This window comes from Nerophis ophidion, linkage group LG09 (assembly GCF_033978795.1).
Source record: "Nerophis ophidion isolate RoL-2023_Sa linkage group LG09, RoL_Noph_v1.0, whole genome shotgun sequence".
Lineage (NCBI taxonomy): Eukaryota > Metazoa > Chordata > Actinopteri > Syngnathiformes > Syngnathidae > Nerophis > Nerophis ophidion.
The window spans coordinates 60,672,890-60,700,667 of NC_084619.1; the positions used below are offsets into that span (position 1 = coordinate 60,672,890).

Here is a 27,778-nt window from a genome sequence, read left to right on the forward strand (position 1 = left end):
AAATTGCGATTTTTGCTCATATTATGATTTTATTCTCATAAAATGACAAATTTAACCTGGTAAAATGTATTTTTCATTAAAATTCTGTATTTTATAATTAAAATATATATTTTTTTAATCTTGCATAAATAAAACATTTGTCCAGTAAAATTGCAAATTTATTCTGTTAAAACTGCAAGTAATTTCTCGTAAAGTTGCATCTTTTTTTGCATCTTTGTTCTGCTGACATTGCAATATTTTCTTGTGAAATTATAACTTTTTAAAATCTGGAATCTAAACTTTTTCTTGTTTAATTTCAACATTTTTTTCGGAAAATTCTAACTTTTCCTCGTATTACAATTTTATTCTCAGAAAATGAAAAATTTCGTCTGGTGAATTTTAGATTTTTTTCATTAAAATTCCGTATTTTATCATAAACATATTTTTTAGTCTTGCAGAAATAAAACTTTTATGTCGTAAAATTGCAAATTTATTCCATTGAAACGGCAAGTAATTTCTAATAAAGTTGCGTTTTTTTCAGATTAAGTTTTTAATCATTCTTGTAAATGTTGAACTTTTTTTTCATATTCTGACTTTGCTCTGCTGACATTGCAATATTTTGGGGGGAAATTATTACTTTTTTAAAATCTGAAATTAAAACTTTGTTTCTTGTACAATTACAGCATTTTTCTAAGAAAACTCTGACTCTTCTTCATATTCTGATTTTATTCTCATAAAATGACAAAAGTCCCAAAAAATCTGGATATTATCAAAATTGTACAAGATTATATTAATAAAATGTTTATTTGCAGAAGTAAATCAAGTACTGTAAATTCAAATCTTTTTTGTCAGACTTTCTGATGGTTTCTATTTTTTTTAAACGTTTAACTTTTTACTAATGTTCTACTTTGATCTTGAACCTGCAATATTTTCACGTAAAATTATTACTTTTTTCTTTCCTAAAATTCTCCAATAAAAAAGAAAAATATGGGAAAAGTTTTATTTTGGTGAAGTGCGAGGATGCAGACAATGTCATCAGTCAAAGTCCGAGGCTGCATTGCGTTTGTTTACCAATTGGAATATTTCCCACCAAGTAATCTGATTACTCCCGCCAGTAATCGAGTTCATTGTCCTCCACCTCGCAGCTGCACGCCGCCATCGAGGCCGAGTTCGAGGAGAAGTTCCAGCGTTTGCCGGGTGAGATCGAAGACTTCCTGCGGGACGGGAGGTCAGAGGTCAGAAGTGGGAGCAAGTCTCGGCCGTCGACCCCGACCGACGTCTTGTCCGAGGACGACTGAGGAAGGAAGTGTCCCAACAGGAAGTTACACAGGAAGTAGACACAGCAACAGGAAGTTACACAGGAAATAGACACTGCAACAGAAAGTTACACAGAATGTAGAAACTATGACAGGAAGTTACATAGGCAGTAAACACTGAAAAAAGGAAGTTACCCAGGAAGTAAACACTGAAACAGCAAGTTACACAGGAAGTAAACACTGAAACAGGAATTTATACAGGAAGTAAACACTGAAACAGGAAGTAAACACTGAAACAGCAAATTACACAGAAAGTGAAAAATGAAATAGGAAGTTACACAGGACGTAAACACTGAAACAGGAAGTTATACATGAAATAAACACTGAAACAGGAAGTAAACACTGAAACAGGAAGTTATACATGAAATAAACACTGAAACAGGAAGTTATACATGAAATAAACACTGAAACAGCAAGTAAACACTGAAACAGCAAGTTACACAGGAAGTAAACTCTGAAACAAGAAGTTACACAGGAAACAAACACTGAAACAGAAAGTAAACCCTGAAACAGGAAGTAAACACTGAAACAGAAAGTAAACACTGAAACCAGAAGTTACACAGGAAGTAGACACTGAAACAGGAAGTAGACACTGAAACAGGAAGTTACACAGGAAGTAAACACTGAAACAGCAAGTTACACAGGATGTAAAACACTTGAACAGGAAGTCACGCAAGAAGTAAACCCTGAAACAGGAATTTACAGAGGAAGTAAACACTGAAGCAGGAAGTTACACAGGAAGTAGACACTAAAACAGCTAGTTACAATGGATGTAAACACTGAAACAGGAAGGTACATACGAATTAAACACTGAAATAGGAAGTTACAGAGGAAGTAAACACTGAAGCAGGAAGTTACACAGGAAGTAGACACTAAAACAGCTAGTTACAATGGATGTAAACACTGAAACAGAAAGTTACACACAAATTAAACACTGAAACAGGAAGTTACACTGGAAGTAAACACTGAAACAGGAAGTAAACACTGAAACCGGAAGTTAAACAGGAAATTAACACTGAAACAGGAAGTTACACACGAATTAAACACTGAAAAGGGAAGTCACACAGGAAGTAAACACTGAAACAGGGAGTAAACACTGAAACAGGAAGTTAAACAGGAAGTAAACACTGAAACAGGAAGTTATACACAAATTAAGTCACGCAAGAAGTAAACCCTGAAACAGGAATTTACAGAGGAAGTAAACACTGAAGCAGGAAGTTACACACAAATTAAACACTGAAAAGGGAAGTTACGCAGGAAGTAAACACTGAAACAGGAAGTAAACACTGAAACAGGAAGTTAAGCAGGAAGTAAACACTGAAACAGGAAGTTACACACAAATTAAACACTGAAACAGGAAGTTACACTGGAAGTAAACACTGAAACAGGAAGTAAAAACTGAAACAGGAAGTTAACACTGAAACAGGAAGTTACACACGAATTAAACACTGAAACAGGAAGTTACATAGTAAGTAACACTGAAACAGGAAGTAAACACTGAAACAGGAAGTTAAACAGGAAGTTAACACTGAAACAGGAAGTTACACAGGAAGTAAACACTGAAACAGGAAGTAAACACTGAAACAGGAAGTTAAACAGGAAGTAAACACTGAAACAGGAAGTTACACTGGAAGAAAACACTGAAACAGGAATTTACAGAGAAAGTTAACACTTAAACAGGAAGTTTCACAGGAAGTAATGACTGCATCAGGAAGTAGACGCTGCCACGGATGAGTTGAGACTGTTATCGATGAAGAACAGAACACGTTAGATTTCATCAAGCATGCACTCTGACGTACCGCAACATTTATTACGTTCATTTGCTTGTTTGACTTCTAATCCAACCATTCTCATGTAGCATGCTAGCCAACGTTAGCTGCTGTTATTAGCCCGTTTTGTTGTCTTATTAATAGAACTTTCTTGCATATTGAACTTTTCAGCCTTCCTACTTCCAAACAATATTTAATTTTTTTCTTCACTAAAAGCCTACAAAATGGACCTTTGACATGGAGGACCAAATGGGACAAAATTAAATAAATACACCGGTCTTTAAATGTGTCATTAATGAACTATTAGTGGAATTAAATACATGAATGTGTCATTTATTTAGTGTAAAAGTACATTTCATTATTTCAACAATTCAAAATGTTATTTATTTTTAAATTATTCAATATTTAATTAATTTAATATTAATTAGTTAAATACTTTTGAATGCAATTATCTGTTCCCTGATTTTGTGGTTTTACAGGTTAATTATTTATTTAATGACTTAATGGTGTATTTAATAATTTGATAAAGGTGTGTGTCAGTAGGCGGGTCCGAACGCCTGATTGATTACCCTGCACTTCCACTTGTGACCAGAAGAGGAGCCCTGGTCGATATCTTGGTGGGGAAGTGTAGAAATAACTCAGACAACTGTAATAAGTTCCTCTACTTTCAAAAGTAGGAGTATACAGTAGCCATGCTTGCAAGGACGTCCAAATCATTGGACGAGATAACTGTTAGCCCCGCCCACTGACTTTAACAGCTCAAATACATTCATGAAGCACTGACACGCATAATTAAATCTTGAAATAATTAATTACATTGGAAAATAATGAAATCAATAAATATCTAAATGTTACAAACGCAGCTGATATAGGCTCCAGCACCCCCCGCGACCCCAAAAGGGACAAGCGGTAGAAAATGGATGGATGGATGGGTTATTACCTAAATGCTACATTTTAAATCTAAATGGTTGACTAAATATAAATTACTCAACATAAATTTCAATATTAAATCCAAAAGTTATATCAAAGTCAAAATGTAAACGTTTAGATCCAGTTCAATGGTCAACAATCACGCTTAATTGACGACACATTTAAGTAATCATTCAATGTCCGCCCTGAGATGGGTGGGTCGTGAGTTCAAACCCCGGCTGAGTCATACCAAAGACTATAAAAAAATGGGACCCGTTACCTCTCTGCTTGGCACGCAGCATCAAGGGTTGGAATTGGGGGTTAAATCACCAGAACTGATTCCCGGGCGTGACCAGCGCTGCTGCTCACTGCTCCCCTCACCTCCCAGGGGTGATCAAGGGTGATGGGTCAAATGCAGAACACAAATTTCACCACACATAGTGTGTGTGTGACAATCATTAAGAAAGAAAAGAAAATGTTATATCTAAATCCATCCATCCATTTCTACCGCTTGTCCCATTTGGGGTTGCGGGGGGGTCGCTGGAGCCTATCTTGGCTGCATTCGGGCGGAAGGTGGAGTACATCCTGGACAAGTAGCCACCCCCTCGCAGTATATCTAAATCAAAATGTGAAATTTTGAATCCAGTCTAATGATCAGTAAGTATCTAAATCAGGGGTCTCAGACACGCGACCCGCGGGCCAATTGCGGCCCGACAGACGTTATTTTGCGGCCCCCACCTTAATCTGAGAGTCTAATGTTAGTGCGCCCCGCGAGTTTTATATGAATGGCGTTTGACAGCGTTGTGTGATTTGGGTCCAAAACCCGCGAGTTTTATATGAATGGCGTTTGACAGCGTTGTGTGATTTGGGTCCAAAACCCGCGAGTTTTATATGAATGGCGTTTGACAGCGTTGTGTGATTTGGGTCCAAAATGGCTCTTTCAACGTTCTTGGTTGCCTACCCCCGCGTTAGTGGAAAAGCGGCAAATGAGTGAAAGCGACAGAGACGTTGCCATGGAGACAAGGGTTTTCTAACGTGCCTGGCTGCAGTCACACCGCGACACCTGTCCATCAATAATAACAGTCCCCCGATAACCTTGACCAATTCAAACCGATATTTGTTATTTGTTTTTGTTTTTATTTGCAATGCCTCACATTTCTTGATTCTCATTTTGTTCATTTATATTTTGATTTGATTTTTGTGTTGAAAATAAAAATAAAGACATATAAAAATATTTTTTTAAAGAAATCTTTTCTTGCGGCCGGGCCTCACCCAGAATCTGCATCCAGTGGCCCCCAGGCAAATTGAGTTTGAGACCCCTGATCTAAATATTATCAACTAAATTTAAATGTTAAATACAAATATAAATGTGAAGTTTCAAATTTAAATGTTGACCTAATCTTGCCATGATCCGCAACTCGGATCATGACATATTCTGCTTTTGTTCTGTTTGTATATCACATCCTGTTTGGTTTTTGTCTTCCTTAGTTCCTGGTGGCACTTCCTGTTTGTTTCCGTTGCCATAGCCACGCGTTAGTTTCACCTGCATCTTGTTTGTCACGCACACCTGCTCTGTGATTATCTCCTTTATTTAAGCCTGCCCTTTTTGTTCATTCGCTCTCGCAGTCTAGTTTGCTGTCCGATGCAACAGGTGACGTCACTATCCCCGATTGTGGTAAAAAACTTTTTGTATTTGTTAGTTTCCACGCTATTCCTCTGTTTGTTTCCCTTTTAGTTCCTTCTAGCTCCCATGCTAGTTCTCTTTTTTTCGTCTTTAGTGCCTTGTGCAAATGTTTTCTGTTCGTAGTCTGTTTTTGTAGTGTTAAATAAATCATCATTCCTGCCTTCACGCAGTGTCCATATCCGACTGCTTCCTCGAGAGAACAAACCCGCACCACAATGCCAGCCGAGCGTCACAAATATGAACAAACGTTCAACTCTAGATCCAAATCTAACATTTTAAATCCAGTTAAATGATCAATAAATAAATGATTAAATAAAAAATAGACTTTGAAGAATACATTTATGAATTGTTGACCTATATGTTCATGAAAGGATGAAATATTTATAATTAATTATTAAGTAATACATGTATTGAATAATTACATGTACTTTTTCATTAAATACATTTTTGACACATTCATGCATTTAATTCCAATCATGAATAATTACCGACACATTTCCATTTGATCTCATATTTAATTTTGTCCCATGAGAGGATCCATACTTGGCGTGGTTGGCGCACGGTTGCTTTGGAGAACTCAGCCTTGCCTCTTCGTTAACGATCATTTGGTCAAGAGAGTTCCAGGTTGGGAATGACTGCGGACAGTTTAAAGAGGTCCTCTCCTCCTCCATGGACAAGGGGAGGAGAATGCAGATTTCACCTTCTCTAAACTGGACGCATTGACTGAGATAAACGTGGCTCTTTTTTTTTAACGACGTCCCTAATGCATGGAGTGACTTTAACGATGCACTTTGGTGTGGTTTTCTTTACTTTCCAACAAGGTTTTTCCAAAAAATAATGGTTATTTCGACTGTTAGCCTCACGATTAAAACGTGGTTTTGACTTCCAAAAAACTGCTGACGGGAGTGGTCTCACTGGTAGCAGCCGGAAGGGTCTCTCTCTGCATGGTGTGTTTGCGCAAAGCACTTATTCCCCCTTTTTTTGTTTTTGTAAGGAAAAGAGCTCTTTGTATGTCGTGACCTGAGCTGCGTTCAGCGAGCAAGTTTTGCAGGGAAATTTTTTCAACTGTGGGGACATATTCACCGCTCACGTCCAGGTAACGTCATTGAAAAGACCCTTTGTCCACTGCACTGAGCATGCTTTTGTTTTGTGGAAGACCACTCAGAGCACTATTAAAATGTTTGGATTGGGAAAAAAAATGGGTTTCCATATTCCTTTGATTTCATATTGTGGAATTATCATTTTTAATTAGACATTCTTTGTAAATATCTGTCAAAGATAATTGTGTTTATATAGCCCTTAATCACAAATGTCTCAGAAGGCCTCACCAACCAACAACATCAACTGACCTCAATGTTGAATAATAATGATAAATGGGTTGTACTCGTATAGCGCTTTTCTACCTTCAAGGTACTCAAAGCGCTTTGACACTACTTCCACATTTACCCATTCACGACGAGTTGAGTTTATACCAAAAAGTTGTATTTTGGTTTCGTCTGACCACATGACATTCTCCCAATCCTCTGCTGTATCATCCATTTATCCATTTTGGTAAAAACTCAACTCGTCGTGTTTGGAGGAAGAAGAATACTGAGTTGTATCCCAAGAACACCACACTTACTGTAAAGCATGGGGGTGGAAACATCATGCTTTGGGGCTGTTTTTCTGCTAAGGGGACAGGACAATTTATCTGTGTTAAGGAAAGAATGAATGGGGCCATGTATCGTGAGATTTTGAGCCAAAACCTCCTTTCATCAGTGAGATATTTGAATGGTTGACCAAATACTTATTTTCCACCATAATTTACAAATAAATTCTTAAAAATTCCTACAATATGAATTGCTGGATTTTTTTTCACATTCTGTCTCTCACAGTTGAAGTGTACTTATGATGAAAATTACAGACCTCTGTCATCATTTTAAGTGGGAGAACCTGCACAATCGGTGGTTGACTAAATACTTTTTTGCCCCACTGTATATGTATATATGCATATATATGTATATATACATATAAATATATGCATATATATGTATATATATACACATACATGTATGTATATATGTATATATACGTACATATATGCATATACATATGTATATATGTATGTATATGTATATATTTATTAGGGGTGTGGGAAAAAATCGGTTCAAATTTGAATTGCGATTCTCATGTTGTGCAATTCAGAATCGATTCTCTTTTTTTTTTTAAATCGATTTCTTTTTTTTTTAATCTATCCAACAAACCACTACACAGCAATACCATAACAATGCAATCCAATTCCAAAACCAAACCTGACCCAGCAACACTCAGAACTGCAATAAACAGAGCAATTGAGAGGAGACACAAACATAACACAGAACAAACCAAAAGTAGTGAAACAAAAATGAAAATGATCAACAACAGTATCAATATTAGTTATAATTTCAGCATAGCAGTGATTAAAAATCCCTCATTGACATTATCATTAGACATTTATAAAAATAAGAAAAAGAACAATAGTGTCACAGTGGCTTACACTTGCATCGCATCTCATAAGCTTGACAACACACTGTGTCCAATATTTTCACAAAGACACAATAAGTCCTATTTTTGCTTCGTTTAATAGTTAAAACAAATTTACATTATTGCAATCAGTTGATAAAACATTGTCCTTTATAATTATAAAAGCTTTTTTTTTTTTAAATCTACTACTCTGCTAGCATGTCAGCAGACTGGGACACCCAAAGATTTGCAGCCCTAATATATACGTATATACGAATATATGTATATACATGTATATATATATATATATATATACATGTATATATGTATATATACATAACTACGTATGATTGTAGCTGAGACAGGCACCAGCGCCCCCCGCGACCCTTAAGGGAATAAGCGGTAGAAATGGATGGATGGATGTATATATTTATATGTATATACATGTATGTATATATGTATGTATATAAATATATATACATATATGTGTATATATATACATACATATGTGTATAAATGTATATATATATATATATAAATATGTATATATGTATATATTTATATCTATATACATGTATACATGTATATATACATATAAATATATGTATACATGTATATAATTATATCTATATATGTACATATATACCTATATATATGTATGTATGTATATATACATATATATATACGTACATATATGTATATACATATGTATATATGTATGTATATATATGTATACATGTATATATTTATATCTATATACATGTATATATATGTACATATATATACATGTATGTATGTTTATATACATATATACGTACATATATGTATATATGTATGTATATATTTATATGTATGTATATATGTATATATATGCATTTATATATGTATGTATGTATATATTTATATGTGTATGTATATACGTATATATTTATATGTATATATATGTCTGTATATATATATTTGTATATGTATATATATATATATATATATATATCCATCCATCCATCCATCATCTTCCGCTTATCCGAGGTCGGGTCGCGGGGGCAACAGCCTAAGCAGGGAAGCCCAGACTTCCCTCTCCCCAGCCACTTCGTCTAGCTCTTCCCGGGGGATCCCGAGGCGTTCCCAGGCCAGCCGGGAGACATAGTCTTCCCAACGTGTCCTGGGTCTTCCCCGTGGCCTCCTACCGGTTGGACGTGCCCTAAACACCTCCCTAGGGAGGCGTTCGGGTGCCATCCTGACCAGATGCCCGAACCACCTCATCTGGCTCCTCTCGATGTGAAGGAACAGCGGCTTTACTTTGAGTTGCTCCCGGATTGCAGAGCTTCTCACCCTATCTCTAAGGGAGAGACCCGCCACACGGCGGAGGAAACTCATTTCGGCCACTTGTACCCGTGATTTTATCCTTTCGGTCATGACCCAAAGCTCATGACCATAGGTGAGGATGGGAACGTAGATCGACCGGTAAATTGAGAGCTTTGCCTTCCGGCTCAGCTCCTTCTTCACCGCAACGGATCGGTACAACGTCCGCATTACTGAAGACGCCCCACCGATCCGCCTGTCGATCTCACAATCCACTCTTCCCTCACTCGTGAACAAGACTCCTAGGTACTTGAACTCCTCCACTTGGGGCAGGGTCTCCTCCTCAACCCGGAGATGGCATTCCACCCTTTTCCGGGCGAGAACCATGGACTCGGACTTGGAGGTGCTGATTCTCATTCCGGTCGCTTCACACTCGGCTGCGAACCGATCCAGCGAGAGCTGAAGATCCCGGCCAGATGAAGCCATCAGGACCACATCATTTGCAAAAAGCAGAGACCTAATCCCACGGCCACCAAACCGGAACCCCTCAACGCCTTGACTGCGCCTAGAAATTCTGTCCATAAAAGTTATGAACAGAATCGGTGACAAAGGACAGCCTTGGCGGAGTCCAACCCTCACTGGAAATGTGTTCGACTTACTGCCGGCAATGCGGACCAAGCTCTGGCACTGATCGTACAGGGAACGGACCGCCACAATAAGACAGTCCGAGACCCCATACTCTCTGAGCACTCCCCACAGGACTTCCCGAGGGACACGGTCGAAGGCCTTCTCCAAGTCCACAAAGCACATGTAGACTGGTTGGGCAAACTCCCATGCACCCTCAAGAACCCTGCCGAGAGTATAGAGCTGGTCCACAGTTCCACGACCAGGACGAAAACCACACTGTTCCTCCTGAATCCGAGGTTCGACTATCCGACGTAGCCTCCTCTCCAGTACACCTGAATAAACCTTACCGGGAAGGCTGAGGAGTGTGATCCCACGATAGTTGGAACACACCCTCCGGTCCCCCTTCTTAAAGAGAGGAACCACCACCCCGGTCTGCCAATCCAGAGGTACCGCCCCCGATGTCCACGCGATGCTGCAAAGTCTTGTCAACCAAGACAGCCCCACAGCATCCAGAGCCTTAAGGAACTCCGGGCGGGTCTCGTCCACCCCTGGGGCCTTGCCACCGAGGAGCTTTTTAACTACCTCAGCGACCTCAGCCCCAGAAATAGGAGAGTCCACCACAGATTCCCCAGGCACTGCTTCCTCATAGGAAGACGTGTTGGTGGGATTGAGGAGGTCTTCGAAGTATTCCTTCCACCTATCCACAACATCCGCAGTTGAGGTCAGCAGAACACCATCCGCACCATACACGGTGTTGATAGTGCACTGCTTCCCCTTCCTGAGGCGGCGGACGGTGGTCCAGAATCGCTTCGAAGCCGTCCGGAAGTCGATTTCCATGGCTTTCCCAAACTCCTCCCATGTCTGAGTTTTTGCCTACGCGACCACTGAAGCTGCACACCGCTTGGCCTGTCGGTACCCGTCCACTGCCTCCGGAGTCCTATGAGCCAAAAGGACCCGATAGGACTCCTTCTTCACCTTGACGGCATCCCTCACCGCTGGTGTCCACCAAGGGGTTTTAGGATTGCCGCCACGACAGGCACCAACTACCTTGCGGCCACAGCTCCGATCTGCCGCCTCGACAATAGAGGTGCGGAACATGGTCCACTCGGACTCAATGTCCAGCACCTCCCTCGTGACATGTTCAAAGTTCTTCCGGAGGTGGGAATTGAAACTTTGTCTGACAGGAGACTCTGCCAGACGTTCCCAGCAGACCCTCACAATGCGTTTGGGCCTCCCAGGTCTGTCCGGCATCCTCCCCCACCATCGCAGCCAACTCACCACCAGGTGGTGATCGGTAGAAAGCTCCGCCCCTCTCTTCACCCGAGTGTCCAAAACATGAGGCCGCAAATCCGATGACACAATTACAAAGTCGATCATGGAACTGCGGCCTAGGGTGTCCTGGTGCCAAGTGCACATATGGACACCCTTATGTTTGAACATGGTGTTTGTTATGGACAAACTGTGACGAGCACAAAAGTCCAATAACAAAACACCACTCGGGTTCAGATCCGGGGGGCCATTCTTCCCAATCACGCCTCTCCAGGTTTCACTGTCGTTGCCAACGTGAGCGTTGAAGTCTCCCAGTAGGACAAGGGAATCACCCGGGGGAGCACTTTCCAGTACTCCCTCGAGTGTTCCCAAAAAGGGTGGGTGCTCTGAACTGCTGTTTGGTGCATAAGCACAAACAACAGTCAGGACCCGTCCCCCCACCCGAAGGCGGAGGGAGGCTACCCTTTCGTCCACCGGGTTGAACTCCAACGTACAGGCTTTGAGCCGGGGAGAAACAAGAATTGCCACCCCAGCCCGTCGCCTCTCACTGCCGGCAACGCCAGAGTGGAAGAGGGTCCAATCCCTCTCGAGAGAAGTGGTTCCAGAGCCCTTGCTGTGCGTCGAAGTGAGTCCGACTATATCCAGCCGGAATTTCTCGACTTCGCGCACTAGCTCAGGCTCTTTCCCCCCCAGTGACGTGACGTTCCACGTCCCAAGAGCTAGCTTCTGTAGCCGAGGATCGGACCGCCAAGTGCCCTGCCTTCGACTGTTGCCCAGCTCACAATGCACCCGACCTCTATGGCCCCTGCTATGGGTGGTGAGCCCATTGGAGGGGGGACCCACGTTGCCTCTTCGGGCTGTGCCCGGCCGGGCCCCATGGGAACAGGCCCGGCCACCAGGCCCTCGCCATCGTGCCCCACCTCCGGGCCTGGCTCCAGAGGGGGACCCCGGTGACCCGCGTCCGGGCGAGGGAAATCTGGGTCCATGATTTTTCTTCTTCATAAAGGTCTTCGAGCTGCTCTTTGTCTGATCCCTCACCTAGAACCTGTTTGCCTTGGGAGACCCTACCAGGGGGCTTTATGCCCCCGGACAACATAGCTCCTAGGATCATTGGGACACGCAAACTCCTCTACCACGATAAGGTTGCAGCTCAGAGAGGAGATATATATATATATATATATATATATATATATATATATATATATATATATATATACGTATGTATATATAGATGTATAGATGTATCGATAACTTTCGACGGAAACTACTGAAATACATTTTCATTTTTATTCAAACGCACATGTTTATACATATTTCATATAAATTTATATTTCCAAAGTCACCTTACTCATATAACAGCATTAACAAACTTTTTTCAAAGCGCTGTACAATTTAAAAAAGGTGAATCATTCAAAATAACAAATGACAAAAAAGATAGAAGAAAATAAAATTGCTGCAAAGTCTCAGTGTTTACTCCGCCACTAACTTTGTGTCCAGCAGGTGGCGAGCGTGAGTCGCCGCCCTCATAGAGGACGACGAAGAACTGCGCTAGCTTGGTGTCAGCATCAGCACCGTTGCACTCGCCTAGTCTCCCGCCATCCTCCCGCCATTCTCCCGCCATCCTCTGCATCCACTGCGGAACTCCGGCGCGCGGCCTTCCTCTTCCCGCCAACAGCAGCAAACCTTCCCGCCGTCATGGACAACACGGGCAAAGAGAAGGAGGCCATGCAGCTGATGGCCGAAGCCGACAAGAAGGTCAAAGCCTCGGGATCCTTCCTCGGCGGAATGTTCGGGTAAATGATCCTGCGTGTGTGTTGTTGGGGTGGATGGAGGGGATGCTTTAGCACGACGATGCAACAATTAAGGATCTTTGATCAGCGGACCCGTCGTCACGTGATCAACGTCTGGCGCGGTGACATTGCGTCGTTGGCGCGGTTCTCGCCAGCAAACATTATTATTATTAGACGTAGCCCACGGCCCTTCTCTGCCTCCATGCGGGACGTGGGTGCATGCGAGGCCGGCCTGGCGACGCAGAGGGGCGGGGAGAGCCTCACTGGCATTGCGCTAGAAAAAAAAAAAAAGCATTTAAAATGACATCTCCTGCAGGGGCGTATCTAGCACCAAATTCTAGGGCCCCCGCCCCACCCTAAATGCAACACGCTTTATTATGTTTACATGCACTGAAAAGTCTTATTTGCAAGGTTTGGTGGGAAGCAGCTTTTTGTGAAAAACTAATATGGATTTTGGACTTTTTTAAAGATGGGATGGATATATTTGTTTCGGGCATCTTGTCAGGATGCCACCCGTACATCTCCCTAGGGAGGTGTTTAGGGCGCGTCCGACCAGCAGGAGGCCACATGGAAGACCCAGGACACATTGGGAAGACTATGTGTCCCGGCTGGCTTGGGAACGTCTCGGGATCCCCCGGGAGGAGCTGGACGAAGTGGCTCGGGAGAGGGAAGTCTGGGCTTCCCTGCTTAGGCTGCTGCCCCCGTGACCTGACCTCGAATAAGCAGGAGAAGATGGATGGCTGAACATATTTAGAACCAGGGCTGGGTGACATGCCAAAAAAAAAAAAAAAGATAAATATATGGGTTGTACTTGTACTTGTATAGAAAAACACCAGTTCATTTTTTTATCCCGATTGATATCACAATCGATGGTGGCGCTAGGAATTTTGTCCGATCCTGTTTGATATCACAATTGGTTTTGGCGCTAGGAATTTTGTCCGATCCCGACTGATATCACAATCGATGTTGGAGCTCGGAATTTCGTCCGATCCCGATTGATATCACAATCAGTTAGCGCTAGGAATTTCGTCCGATCCCGATTGATATCACAATCAGTGTTGGCGCTAGGAATGATTGATATCCAAATCGGTGTTGGCGCTAGGAATTTCATCCGATCCCGATTGATTTCACAATCGGTGTTGGCGCTAGGAATTTCGTCCGATCCCGATTGATGTCACAACCGGTGTTGGCGCTAGGAATTTCATCTGATCCCGATTGATATCACAATCGATGTTGCCGCTAGGAATTTCTTCCAATCCCGATTGATACCACAATCGGTGTTGGTGCTAGTAATTTTCAAAATGGGGTCCCTCAAGTCATAAAATTGGGGTGCCACTTTTTAAAATGACATCTCCTGCAGGGGCGTACCTAGCACCAGATTCTGGGGCCCCCGCCCCACCCTAAATGCAACACACCTTTTTATGTTTATATCACTGAAAAGTCATCTTTGCGTGGGTTTGGTGGGAAGCAGCTTTTTGTGAAAAACTAATATGGATTTTGAACTTTTTTTAAAGATGGGATGAATATATTTAGTTCGGGCATCTGGTCAGGATGAAACCAGAACGCCTCCCTAGGGAGGGGTTTTGGGTACGTCCGACCGGTAGGAGGCCCCGGGGAAGACTATGTCTCCCGGCTGGCCTGGGAAGGCCTCAGGATCCCCCGGGAGGAGCTGGACGAAGTGGCTGGGGAGAGGTAAGTCTGGGCTTCTCTGCTTAGGCTGCTGCCCCTGCGACCCGAGACGGTCAGAAAGCAGCTTGAAGATGGTCTGTAAAACATAATATTTGCAAGATTTTGAGCAAAGAACCACTATTACATGTTATGTAGACCACAAGGAACTGTTTACATGTAGAAAATAATCATAATATGACTCCTTTGAAATTGAATAATTAACAGACAATCCCAGTTTTTTCAAACTGGAGCTTTTATTTGTCTTTCTGAACAAAACTATTTTTTTTATTTAACAAAAATCTATTTCCTCGGACAAAGTCACTCCTAAGTCGCCATGGTGAAATCAGAGATTCAGGGCGTGAATGAAAAATGTGATTGTAAATACGTGTAATTGATCTTTTTGAAGTTGGAAGTGGTGTCGAAAAAAAAACATCTAAAGCTGTCAGTCGGCAAGTTTGGAAAAATGGGGAAAGTCTTAAGGACAAAACTGTAGAAAATGTTATTGATTAAGGAGTGAAAATGAAAGAGGCTAAGGTGTCAATGTATAAATATTAAATGTTGTTCATCCCCAGACTTGACCACCATAAGACAGAGAGGGAGTGTCAGGTTCAAACACTGATGACATCTATTAAACAAGACAAAAGGCCAAGAATCAAACACAGACAGAATTAAATTTGGATTCAGATCCGAGGAGAGACATGGCCACTGTACTCTCTGTACAGTCCTGCACCACGTTCTGCCAAAAGATTGTACTCTTCCTTCTTTATTTGACTTTCTCCCCCCTCCTTCCCACAGCTGCTTCCTGAGGGAAGTGGGTCGTAAACAGCGTTGCCTTCGGTTACCGAACAGTTCGAAAAGAGTTTGTCAAATAGTTCAAAAAGAGTCCCATAAAATAGTTCAAAGAGAGTCCGTAAAATAGTTCAAAATGAGTTTGTAAAATATTTCAAAAAGAGTTCTTGTGGAAGTTGGGCAGATCCTGCCATCGGTCCGCTTTGAAGTCCCAGTGGAATTTTACAAGTGTTCTTCTTGGTTTGTTACTAAGACAGCATTTTGTCTTCTTGTCAGGAACACAATGTAATACAAAGATTTTTATGATAAATTTAGAAACAATTATTCTAACATTTATAAATGTTTGATTTATATAGGCTTGTAAGGTAAATTTTATATAAATCAACCATTTATAAATACACCTCAGTAGGCTAAATGAACCTCTTCAACAAATGATTCTAACAGGGAGACAAAAGCATGATTAGCAGTGATGGGTGCGAGACTAGAAATAGTCTGTGACCCATAACAAGATTTGAACCTAAATACTGAATGAGGTTTTTGCGGGTCACATCTGTTTTCTTCTGCTGCAGCCTACTTTTGGACGTGAGCGGATGACGTCTGTCTCAATTTCAAAATAAGAGCGCGACTGTCAGCAGCCGTCCAATGAGTGTTTTTGTACGTGTGTTGCAGTGGCAACCACAAGGTGGAGGACGCCTGCGAGATGTACGCCAGAGCAGCCAACATGTTCAAGATGGCCAAGAACTGGAGCGGTTAGAACACACACACACACACACACACATTTTTGGATTTCGTACCTTCTTGAGACCTGAGAAAAATGCCTCCCTCTTTAGGACCACCCTTTCTAGATGTATAAAGAAGTGTATTTACAATATTAATGATATATACATACTATGCAAATATGAAAAAAATGTAAGCTATAAGTATATACTGTATTTCTTTGAATTGCCGTCTGGGCGCTGATTAATTTAAAACCTCTTCTCACTCCTGCGCTTACCAAAGGCATGCGGTAAAAGTAAGCATGCGCTAATTATTTTAAAACCCCTTCTCACTCCGGCACTTACCAAAGGTATGCAGTAAAAATTGGAGTGTGATGTAAGCATGGACCTTAAATCCTACTGAATAGCTCTTAATCTTCTTCCCTTTATGCGATTTCAAATTGCCGGTATTGAAATCAGCCTCCTCCATTTTGAAAATGATGACATGGGAAGTGCCACTTGTGACGTCATAAGTTTGACCAGGCGGTAATACTAAGTATGCGCTAATTATTTTGGGAAGCGAGTTTGACCCTATATATGGCCAAAATTAATTTAAAAAAATATATATATACATAACCAAAATGTATTAATATATATATATAAATATATATTTTTTTTTTAATTTAATTTATTATTATTTTTAATTAATTTTGGCTAAAGAGGGTGCATTTCAATTTCTTACACACACTTGTTATTTCATATGTTGGCCAGAGGGGGAGCACTTTTGAAACCGACACACAGTAAATTTGAAAAAACCCTCCTACCCTAATTTTGGTAGATTTCATCACCAGGGGTGCAAATGAGACATTTTCTATTAGATGCAATGCTTTTCCGTATTGGAACCTTGATTTATGTCCTAACTTGTTCACGCCTCCTCATATGGAAGCTACTTTTCCTCGTTGGTATCTCAAGAAGGGTAGAAATACAAGAACACACACACAAACTGATGGTGAGGTATCATTAGATTAAACATACAATCTATTAAATAGCCAATATTGTAAGAATTTATCAAAAATATTAGAGTGCTAAAACTGTCAAAAGTAATCAATATACCAGTGTGCATTTTTTTTTAAACATCACAAAATGCTTTTCTTTTAGAGAAAGTTTGATTTTGTCAGAGTTAGTTGTTGACGGACCCCAAGATGCAGAGAAGGAGGCAGGCATGGAGGGAGAAAACATGATTTAATCAAAATATTAGAACTAAAACAAACAAAAGGGTACTAACACAAAGAGAGCTAACATGGGAACTAGAAAATAAACGGAGCTTAGCATGGAAGCTAGCAAGAACAAAAGGGCCTAGCGTGGAAGCTAGCAGGTCTGGAGCAGGAAATAAAAATAGACACGAGAAAACAAATTTGGAAGCAGGGAACAAAAGGCAGTAAGGTAAAAACTGCAATCAAATAAAGCTTACTGCAACGCTGCGTTGACAAAACACGACAGGTAGCAACGATAAGAGCGACATCGACATGACAATAATCCAGCAGCTGACTGGAGGACAAAAACAGGCTCAAATTGAAGCGGGCTGATTGACACCAGGTGTGGCCAGGTGCCAATCAGCCGCATCCGAGGGAAAACAGCGCACAGGGAAAAAAACAGGAAACAGACAAAATAAGAACGCTGACGGGAACTACAATCAGGAAATACTAAACACACACAGAGGAAAATTAAAACACAAACAAACTGTCAGTGGCAAGTCTGACAGATTTTGTGTTTAGTTGTTTTCATTTGCTGCTATTTTAACTGATTTTTAAATGCATAAACAAGGTTAATTTTTTTTTTTTTTTTTTTTTTTTTTTTAGCAGTTTGCCTTCCTTCTCCTTTTAATGGAAACATTTTAATAGTCATTTTAATTTTTGTCACAGCAAAATGAGCAGCACAGTTACAGTATGAATAAATGTTTATGAATGAATTAGTCGTCTTTGTTGTTAGTAAGCACATGCCTAAAATAACTTAAGACGCATTTAGAAGTCGATGGAAAAATTTGAACCATTAAATATGTGTACGCTTTATTATCCGACTAATCGTTAAGATAGTCATTGACGGGAAAAAAATAGAAAATAAATAAATATATATATATATATACATATATATATATATATATATATATTTATACATATACACACACATACAGGTGTGTATATGTCTATTAAACCGGGGGCTCGCGGGCTAAATCTGACACACCAAAGCTTTTAATCTGGCCCCCCGTCCATCACCCAAAAAAGGCTTGACGAAACCATTCCAACGAGGGTTGCTCATGTATGCAGTACTCCCGCCACCCAGCAGGGGGCAACAGCGAAGCATCTGTCACAATGAAGCAGCAGTTGGTGATTGCAAGAAGATGGCACTGTTGCATACTTGCCAACCTTGAGACCTCCGATTTCGGAAGATGGGGAGGGTGGGGGGCGTGGTCGGGGGTTGAGCGAGTGGCGTGGTTGAGGGTGTGGTTAAGAGGGGAGCAGTATATTTACAGCTATCCATCCATCCATTTCCTACCGCTTATTCCCTGTGGGGTCGCGGGGTGCGCTGGTGCCTATCTCAGCTACAATCGGGTGGAAGGCGGTGTACACCCTGGACAAATCGCCACCTTATCGCAGTATGTGTAGAAATCAAGAAAGACCAATACAAATGACCAATATTTTGCACTGTCATGCAATTTTATAAATCAGAAACTGATGACATAGTGCTGTATTTTACTTCTTTATCTTTTTTTTTTCAACCAAAAATGCTTTGCTCTGGTTAGGGGATACTTGAGTTAAAAAAATGCTAACAGGAGGTACATCTCTGAAAAAAGGTTGAGAACCACTGCTCTAAAAGCCGTAGATGTTATTGTCACATATGCATGCACAGTAGATGGCAGTATTGTCCGGTTTAAGAGTGTCACAACATTGCTGTTTACGGCAGACTAACTGCTTAACGGTAGACGAAAACGTGACTGCTGTTGTTGTGTGTTGTTACCGCGCTGGGAGGACGTTAATGAAACTGCCTAACAATAAACCCACAACACATAAGAAACCAAGAACTCGCCCTCGATCATTCTGCAGTTATAACGTCAATAGGCAGGCACTCTGTTTAAATTGTGGGAAAGCGGACGTGAAAGCAGGCTGTCGACACGTCACTCGGGTCCGCATGGAGCTGGAGGGGCGTGGCCTGAATTTTGGGAGATTTTCGGGAGAAAATTTGTCCCGGGAGGTTTTCGGGAGAGGCGCTGAATTTCGGGTTGGCAAGTATGCACTATTGACCCTTAAAGAAAATCACAATAAATCGCCAAAAATCATACCTTTAACGCCGACTGGACAACAAAGTATGGATGCAATGAAACTGCTGACTTTGATGTCTTTTGTATTCCTGGTCGTGTTGTTTTTGGCTTTTAAACTCTGCTGATCAAAACCGTTAAATACATTTAGTGCTGAATTTGACCAGCAGAGGGCGATAAAGCTACACCTTAGGTTTAATTGTGAGGACTGCACTCGTGATGCTTGAGCTCCTCCAGCAATCCAACGATTATATCTCAAATCCTTGCGAGGAGTATGTGAACGTAGGTCTGTTAAAGATGCTCTTTACTTGTGTAATAGTGTGATGTTCCATCTATCTATTTTCTACCACTTGTCCCGTTCGGAGTCGCGGGGGATGCTGGAGCCTATCTCAGCTGCATTCGGGCGGAAGGCGGCGTACACCCTGGACAAGTCGCCCCCTCATCACAGGGCCAACACAGATAGACAGACAACATTCACACTCACATTCACACACTAGGGTCAATTTAGTGTTGCCAATCAACCTATCCCCAGGTGCATGTTTTTGGAGTTGTTGCGCTATATTATGAACTAGACAGGGTGTTATATTTTATTTTGAAGTATCACTTTTATTTTTGAAGAACCGGATGTCCGGCGCAGGAAGTGTCTTCCCTGTTTTTTTGTTTCTTTACTTCCTCATGCGTCTGACTTTTGAGTTGTAAGGAGCAGCAATCAGTCCGCCAGAAAGTTTAAGACCTGCGTGTGTGTGTGTTTTGTGTTTCTAACACAGGTCACCAATAAATGGTGAAACGACGGCATGGTGAATTGTCTTTTATTTAAAAAAACAACACAACGCAGAATAAGACTGACTACACTTGCAGCAATGCAGTCCTGAGCAGCGCTTTGTGTGCGGCAAAACTAATCAACATCATGTTTGCATGTGTGTATGTGTATGTGTGTGTGTAGCTGCCGGGAACGCATTCTGCCAGGCGGCCCGGCTCCACATGCAGCTTCAGAACAAACTGGACTCTGCCACCAGCTTCGTGGATGCAGGCAACGCGTACAAGAAGGCCGACCCGCAAGGTGACATCATCCTTCTTCACTCTTTGCACTTACATTTGCTTTCTTTTTTTTATGCAAACACTCTTTTATGTGTGTGTGTGCGTGTGTGCGCGTGTGTGTGTGTGTGTGTGCGTGCGTGCGTGTGTGTGTGTGTGTATTCTGGCAATGCTGACTTAATGGGGACATCGCTCTGTTTACACACCTTAAGGGGACTTCTGACGGTATGGGGACCAAAAAACAGGTCCCCTAAAGCAGTGGTCCCCAGCTTCACGGTGGCAGAGGGGTTAGTGCGTCTGCCTCACAATACGAAGTTCCTGCAGTCCTGGGTTCAAATCCAGGCTCGGGATCTTTCTGTGTGGAGTTTGCATGTTCTCCCCGTGACTGCGTGGGTTCCCTCCGGGTACTCCGGCTTCCTCCCACTTCCAAAGACATGCACCTGGGGATAGGTTGATTGGCAACACTAAATTGGCCCTAGTGTGTGAATGTGAGTGTGAATATTGTCTGTCTATCTGTGTTGGCCCTGCGATGAGGTGGCGACTTGTCCAGGGTGTACCCTGCCTTCCGCCCGATTGTAGCTGAGATAGGCGCCAGCGCCCCCCGCGACCCCGAAAGGGAATAAGCGGTAGAAAATGGATGGATGGATGGACCGGTCAGCGCTTGATAATTTGTCCCGCGGCCCGTCGGGCTGGTTTGGGTTAGTTCACTAATTGTAAGTGTATCTTGTGTTTTTTATGTTGATTTGATTAAAAAAAAAAATTAAATTAAAAAAATAAAAAATTATAAAAAATTATTCTGTGGCCCGGTACCAAGCGAGCCCGGTGGTTGGGGACCACTGCCATAAAGGGAAACCTTTTTAAATGATAGTCAGATCCATTCTGAAGATGCCTAAGTGATTTTTAAGCTTTGGCCCATAAAACATGTTTACTGGTTAGTTTGAGTGTAAACTTGTTTTTTTTTTTTTTAAGAGGTCCTCAGTAGTCACGTACAAATGTGTGTGAATTATGCAAAATGATTTAAATTGGGTCCCCGTGAACCATATTAACTCTTTTTCCCCATGGTCCCCAGTAAGTATGATCAGCACATTACTTCATCAATCCAGAGATTTAAAGACGTGTATGAGCTAACTGGGCAGTGGCCATTTTACCTATTTTTTTATGCCTCCACAACCTGTAGAAAGGGTGGTCCCCACAAGTACTGAACAACAACTTGGTCCCCATTCCAAATGATAACCGGTGTGTGTGTGTGTGTGTGTGTGTGTCCTGACAGAGGCCATCAACTGTCTAAATCAGGCCATCGACATCTACACCGACATGGTAAGCCCCGCCCCCTGCAGGCGTACCTGTATCATGACTAGTTTCTTATATACAGTACTTGTTGATATTGCACAAAGTTGTTAGTAAGGGTCGACCAATCCGATATTGATATCGGTTTGATATCAGCAAAATTAAACATGTGTTTGCATGTAAAATGTCAGATACAGGCAGTCCTGTAGTGTGTTGACCTGTGGGTGATATCATTTGCGATGAAGCAGGCCTGCATTGTGTTTACTTGTGTGTGATATCATTTGTGATACAAGCAGTCCTTCAGCGGTTTACTTGTGTGTGATATCATGGGCAATACAAGCAGTCCCGCTTCGTGTTTACTTGTGTGTGATGTGATATGTGCGATACAAGCAGCGTGTTTAGATGTGTGTGATATAATGTGCAATGCACGTTTTTAAATGTGTGTGATATAATGTGCGGTACAAACAGTCCAACAGGCAGTTTACTTGTGTGTGATATTATGTGCGATACAAGCAGACCTGCAGCGTGTGTACTTGTGTGTGATATCATGTGCGATGAAGCAGGCCTGCACCGTGTTTACTTGTGTGCGATATCATGTACGATGCAAGCAGTTCTGTAGCATGTTTACTTGCGTGCGATATAATGTGCGATACAAGCAGCCCGCAGCGTGTTTACTTGTGTGTGATATCATGTGGAATGAAGCAGGCCCACAGCGGGTTGACTTGTGTGTAATATCATGTGCAATACAAGCAGCCCGCAGCGTGTTTACTTGTGTGTGATATCATGTGCGATGAAGCAGGCCCACAGCGTGTTGACTTGTGTGTGATATCATGTGTGATGAAGCAGGCCCACAGCGTGTTGACTTGTGTGTGATATGATGTGCGATACAAGGAGCCCGCAGCGTGTTTACTTGTGTGTGATATCATGTGCGATGAAGCAGGCCCACAGCGTGTTGACTTGTGTGTGATATCATGTGTGATACAAGCAGCCCACAGCGTGTTTACTTGTGTGTGATATCATGTGCGATACAAGGAGCCCGCAGCGTGTTTACTTGTGTGTGATATCATGTGCGATACAAGGAGCCCACAGCGTGTTGACTTGTGTGTGATATCATGTGCGATACAAGGAGCCCGCAGTTTGTTTACTTGTGTGTGATATCATGTGCGATGAAGCAGGCCCACAGCGTGTTTACTTGTGTGTAATATCATGTGCGATACAAGGAGCCCGCTGCGTGTTTACTTGTGTGTGATATCATGTGCGATACAAGGAGCCCGCAGCGTGTTTACTTGTGTGTGATATCATGTGTGATACAGGGAGCCCGCAGCGTGTTTACTTGTGTGTGATATCATGTGCAATGGAGCTGGCCCACAGCGTGTTGACTTGTGTGTGATATCATGTGCGATACAAGCAGCCCGCAGCGTGTTTACTTGTGTGTGATATCATGTGGGATGAAGCAGGCCCACAGCGGGTTGACTTGTGTGTAATATCATGTGCAATACAAGCAGCCCGCAGCGTGTTTACTTGTGTGTGATATCATGTGCGATGAAGCAGGCCCACAGCGGGTTGACTTGTGTGTAATATCATGTGCAATACAAGCAGCCCGCAGCGTGTTTACTTGTGTGTGATATCATGTGTGATGAAGCAGGCCCACAGCGTGTTGACTTGTGTGTGATATGATGTGCGATACAAGGAGCCCGCAGCGTGTTGACTTGTGTGTGATATCATGTGCGATACAGGGATACAATGTTCTTCTTCTTGTCCCCTCTCCTGGTGTGTTAGGGTCGCTTCACCATCGCAGCAAAGCACCACATCACCATAGCGGAGGTTTACGAGTCGGAGTTGGTAGACATCGAGAAGGTAAAAGGAGTACAACACTCCAGCGTCTCGCCAAGCTCAGTATTTGACGTCTCCCTCTCGCGCCCTCCAGGCCATCGCTCACTACGAGCAGGCGGCTGACTACTACAAGGGGGAGGAATCCAACAGGTAGACTCCGGCGCGGCGCACGGACACGAGCCGGCGGGTTTGAACCCTCTGTGTGTGCGTGCGTTTCAGCTCGGCCAACAAGTGTCTCCTGAAGGTGGGCCACTACAGCGCCCAGCTGGAACAGTACCAGAAAGCCATCGAGATCTATGAGCAGGTCCGTACTCACCTGCAAATACTAAATAGGACTCAAATGTTGTGGTTTTTTTTTAAAAAAAGGGTGAAGTGGAAGAGATTGACAAGAATCCATTGCAGGTTGCCATGGGGACCATGGACAATCCTCTGCTGAAGTACAACGCCAAGGAGTACTTCTTCAAGGCGTCGCTGTGTCACTTCATCGTGGACGAGCTCAACGCCAAGGTCAGGAAATGTCCACTCCTCCATTTTCTTTTATTATTATTAATGTTATTATTATTATTTTTATTATTATTATTATACATCCATCCATTTTCTACCGCTTGTCCCTTTGGGGGTAGCGGGGGGTTCTGGAGCCTATCTCAGCTGCGTTCGGGCGGAAGGCTATTATTATTATTATCATCATTATTATTATAACTATTATCATGATTATTATTATTATCATTATTAGTAGACTAATGATAATAATTATTATTATTACTATTATTTTCACTATTAGTGTTATTACTAACATTATAATTATTATTATTATTAATATTTATATTATTTTTATTATCATTATCCATCCATTTTCTACCGCTTGTCCTTTATTATCATTGTTATTATTATTATTGTTATTAGTATTATTATTAGTAACATAATTATTATTATTGTTACCATATCATTATATTATAATTATTATTATCATCATTAATATCATAATAATTATTATTATTGTTGTTATTATCATTATTATTATTGTCATTATTATTATCTTTATCCATTCATCCATTTTCTACCGCTTGTCCTGTATTATCATTATTATTATTATTATCATTATTATAATTTTCATAAATAGTATTTCTATTATCATATCGGTATTATTATTATCATCATCATTAATATTATTATTATTATTATAATTATTATTATTGTTGTTGTTATTATTATCACTATTATTTTTTATTGTTATTATTATTAATGTTATCATTATTATTATTATTATCATAATTATTAATATCGTTATCCATCCATTTTTCTACCACTTGTCTTTTATTATCATTATTATTATTGTTATTATCAATATTATTATTGTTATTATTGGTATTATTTTCATTATTAGTATTATTATTATTGTTATTATAATTATTTGTGTTATTATTACTATTATAGTTATTATTAGTATTATTATCATTATCCATCCATCCGTTTTCTACCGCTAGTCTATTATTATTATTGTCTTTATTATTATTATTATTATTATTATTATCGTTATTAGTATTAGTATTATTATTATTACTCTTATAGTTTTTATTAGTATTATTATCATTATTATTGTAACCATTATTATTACTATTATTATCATTATACATCCATCCGTTTTTTACCGCTTGTCATTTATTATTATTATTATTATCATTATTATTATTATTATTGTCATTATTATTATTATTCATTACTATTATTCTGCACCACGCTGGCGTGCTTCTCTCCTGACTTGCCCGTAGAGGACGCTCATCCCACACTCATCCTGATTAGCACCATATATGTGTTTTTTATAGCAGTTTAATATCGATAATTGTTGATATTTCTATGAGAAATAAAGCTGTGTCTCACTGTCAGCACAGCCACGCCCCCGTCTGATGGTGCTCTGTCCTCAGCACCATGGACAGAGGTGGTGACCTTTGCTCCTGCAGGCAGCGCTGGCAACATCTCCCTCCACAGTCTTATCTTCGTCCATGTGATCAGCAGCAAACTTTAAGGGCTTCTGTCTCGCATGGTAGCCTCTCAGTCCATGGCGATGCAAAACACGCTTGACTGTGGGCACTGTCACCTGTGTTCCAGCAGCTTCAAATTCATTGCAGGCCTGCGTTTTGGTGGTTCTCGGCTGACTCTTGATGACCCTGACCAATTTTTTCTCAGCAGCAGGTGATAGCTTGTGTTTTCTTCCTGATCGTGGCAGTGACAAAACTGTGCCATGCACTTTATACTTACGAACAACTGTCTTGGGACCTTAAGCGGCTTTGAAATGGCTCCAAGTGACTTTCCGGACTTGTTCAAGTCAATTATTCATTTTTTCAGTTCTCTTTCCCTTTGTCGCGTTTGTAACCGAGTCCAATGACTGCATCACAGGAGCCCTATTTAAATGGGCTCTAAGGAGTCAACAGGTGTCGTCGATCATAATCACTCACTTAAGAGGCCATGCCATGAAGCTCATTTGATTTGATTATAACTGTAGAAGTTGCCCCCTAGTTGGTTCCTCGGAGCCCGCTTTCAGTGTACAACACTGTTTTATTTTTATCAACGTTGAGAGCCGTTTGCTTTCCACCAAAATGTCCTGTCGGTGTCTTCGAGGCCGGTCCTTGCACACCCTGTTCCCCTCCTGAATACCTGTGTTTCTCTTAAAGTTGGCCATCGAGAAGTACGAGGAGATGTTTCCCGCCTTCTCAGACTCAAGAGAGCTGAAACTCTTAAAGGTAAAAAAAAAAAAAAAAAAGGTTTTATGCACGTGGCTGTCGAGATTGAACCTTCGCGTCGCCGCTTGTTCCTGGCACAGAAACTCCTGGAGGCCCACGAGGAGCAGAACAGCGAGGCGTTCACCGAGGCCGTCAAGGACTTCGACTCGGTGTCCCGCCTGGACCAGTGGCTCACCACCATGCTGCTCCGCATCAAGAAGACCATCCAGGGGGACGCCGGCGACCTCAAGTAGAGCGGGCGGTGGGGCGGTGGGGGTTACAAGACGGCGGATGGCCTGATGGAGGTTGAACTTGTAACATATCAGTCTGCATGTGACCTAGACCGCCCCCTTGTGTTCCACTGTTGTAACAACACGTATGAATGTGTGTGTGTGTGATTATGAGGAATAATATATATATTTATTGTCCACACTGAAACTATTTATTGTTTATTGCGCTCCTCGCTGTTACGCTTGCTCCTCCCCCCGTCTTTCAACCTCGCTCTCCTCCCTTGGTTCCGCCCGGAGTGAGCGCGAGCAGCTCGTCTCCGAGCGGCTGCGTCGTCGTCTGTGCATGCGCGTGCTGGCGTTGTTGTGTTGTCTTCTTGCTAAAGCTGTAGTCTGTGTCATTTGTGTGCAATCTGTAAAAGACTCACCTTGAAATAATAAACATGTCTTTGTCCCCCCCCGCTGTGCTTCCATCCGCACATCCGTACTCTGATGACCATACCGCCCATCTCTGTGCTATAATATTAATCGACGCTCAAATCCCAAAAATATCGATACTTTACTTGAGGGCTGTCCAAACCTTTTCCACCTAGTGGAAGGCCATATAGATATTTTTTATTGACAAAAAAATGCTAGAAAAAACTTTGTCTTATTGATGACTAAGTATATATATTTTTTGTATTGTTTTAATTCCAATGTACAAAAAATATACATGTTTACCAGATTATTTGTTTTTTATAATTCATAAGTTAGAATTTTTTTATTGTTAATGAACTAACTAACCTATGTTTATATTTTAAGTATATTTTTATTTTTATTTAGAGAGCGTCTAATATTTTAGTTGAGGGGTGTCCAAACATTTTCCAGCAAGGGCCGCATACTAAAAGATATGTGGGGGCAATATTGATATTTTTGATTGCCCACATTGCCATAAAACGTTCTTGTTGATGACTGAGTATATATATATATATATTTATCATTATTTTTTTTTTTCCAATGTACAAAAATATTCATGTTCACATTTAAGAATTTTTTTTTCAATTATATTTTAGTTTATCATTATCAATATGTGGGGGCCATATTGATAT

General features: G+C 41.4%; 2 protein-coding genes across 3 annotated transcripts in view; both read left to right on the forward strand.

Moving 5' to 3' along the window:
- plcb1 (phospholipase C beta 1) overlaps window positions 1-7,490 on the forward strand; it is a 63,732-nt gene extending 56,242 nt beyond the window's left edge. For both annotated transcript variants that reach the window (XM_061911377.1, XM_061911376.1), the window contains exon 32: window positions 1,125-7,490. In XM_061911377.1, coding sequence (XP_061767361.1) covers window positions 1,125-1,277 — 153 coding nt within the window. In that variant the 3' untranslated portion in view covers window positions 1,278-7,490. The remainder of the gene's footprint in view (window positions 1-1,124) is intronic.
- Window positions 6,619-27,148, forward strand: napba (N-ethylmaleimide-sensitive factor attachment protein, beta a). Its single transcript, XM_061911378.1, has 11 exons — window positions 6,619-6,753; window positions 12,837-13,129; window positions 16,253-16,332; window positions 20,535-20,651; window positions 21,897-21,943; window positions 23,693-23,770; window positions 23,841-23,896; window positions 23,966-24,050; window positions 24,149-24,253; window positions 26,416-26,484; window positions 26,565-27,148. The coding sequence occupies exons 2-11, from the start codon at window positions 13,032-13,034 to the stop codon at window positions 26,715-26,717; spliced, it is 888 nt and encodes a 295-aa protein (XP_061767362.1). The 5' UTR covers window positions 6,619-6,753; window positions 12,837-13,031; the 3' UTR covers window positions 26,718-27,148.
- The last annotated feature ends 630 nt before the right edge of the window (window positions 27,149-27,778 follow it).

Bases quoted from the DNA above. Each gene is read 5' to 3' on its own strand.
- napba (XM_061911378.1), top strand. From the start codon at position 13,032: ATGGACAACACGGGCAAAGAGAAGGAGGCCATGCAGCTGATGGCCGAA. The intron at 24,254-26,415 runs GTCAGGAAATGT...TTTCTCTTAAAG, and splicing joins TGGACGAGCTCAACGCCAAG to TTGGCCATCGAGAAGTACGA. The intron at 26,485-26,564 runs GTAAAAAAAAAA...TTCCTGGCACAG, and splicing joins GAGAGCTGAAACTCTTAAAG to AAACTCCTGGAGGCCCACGA.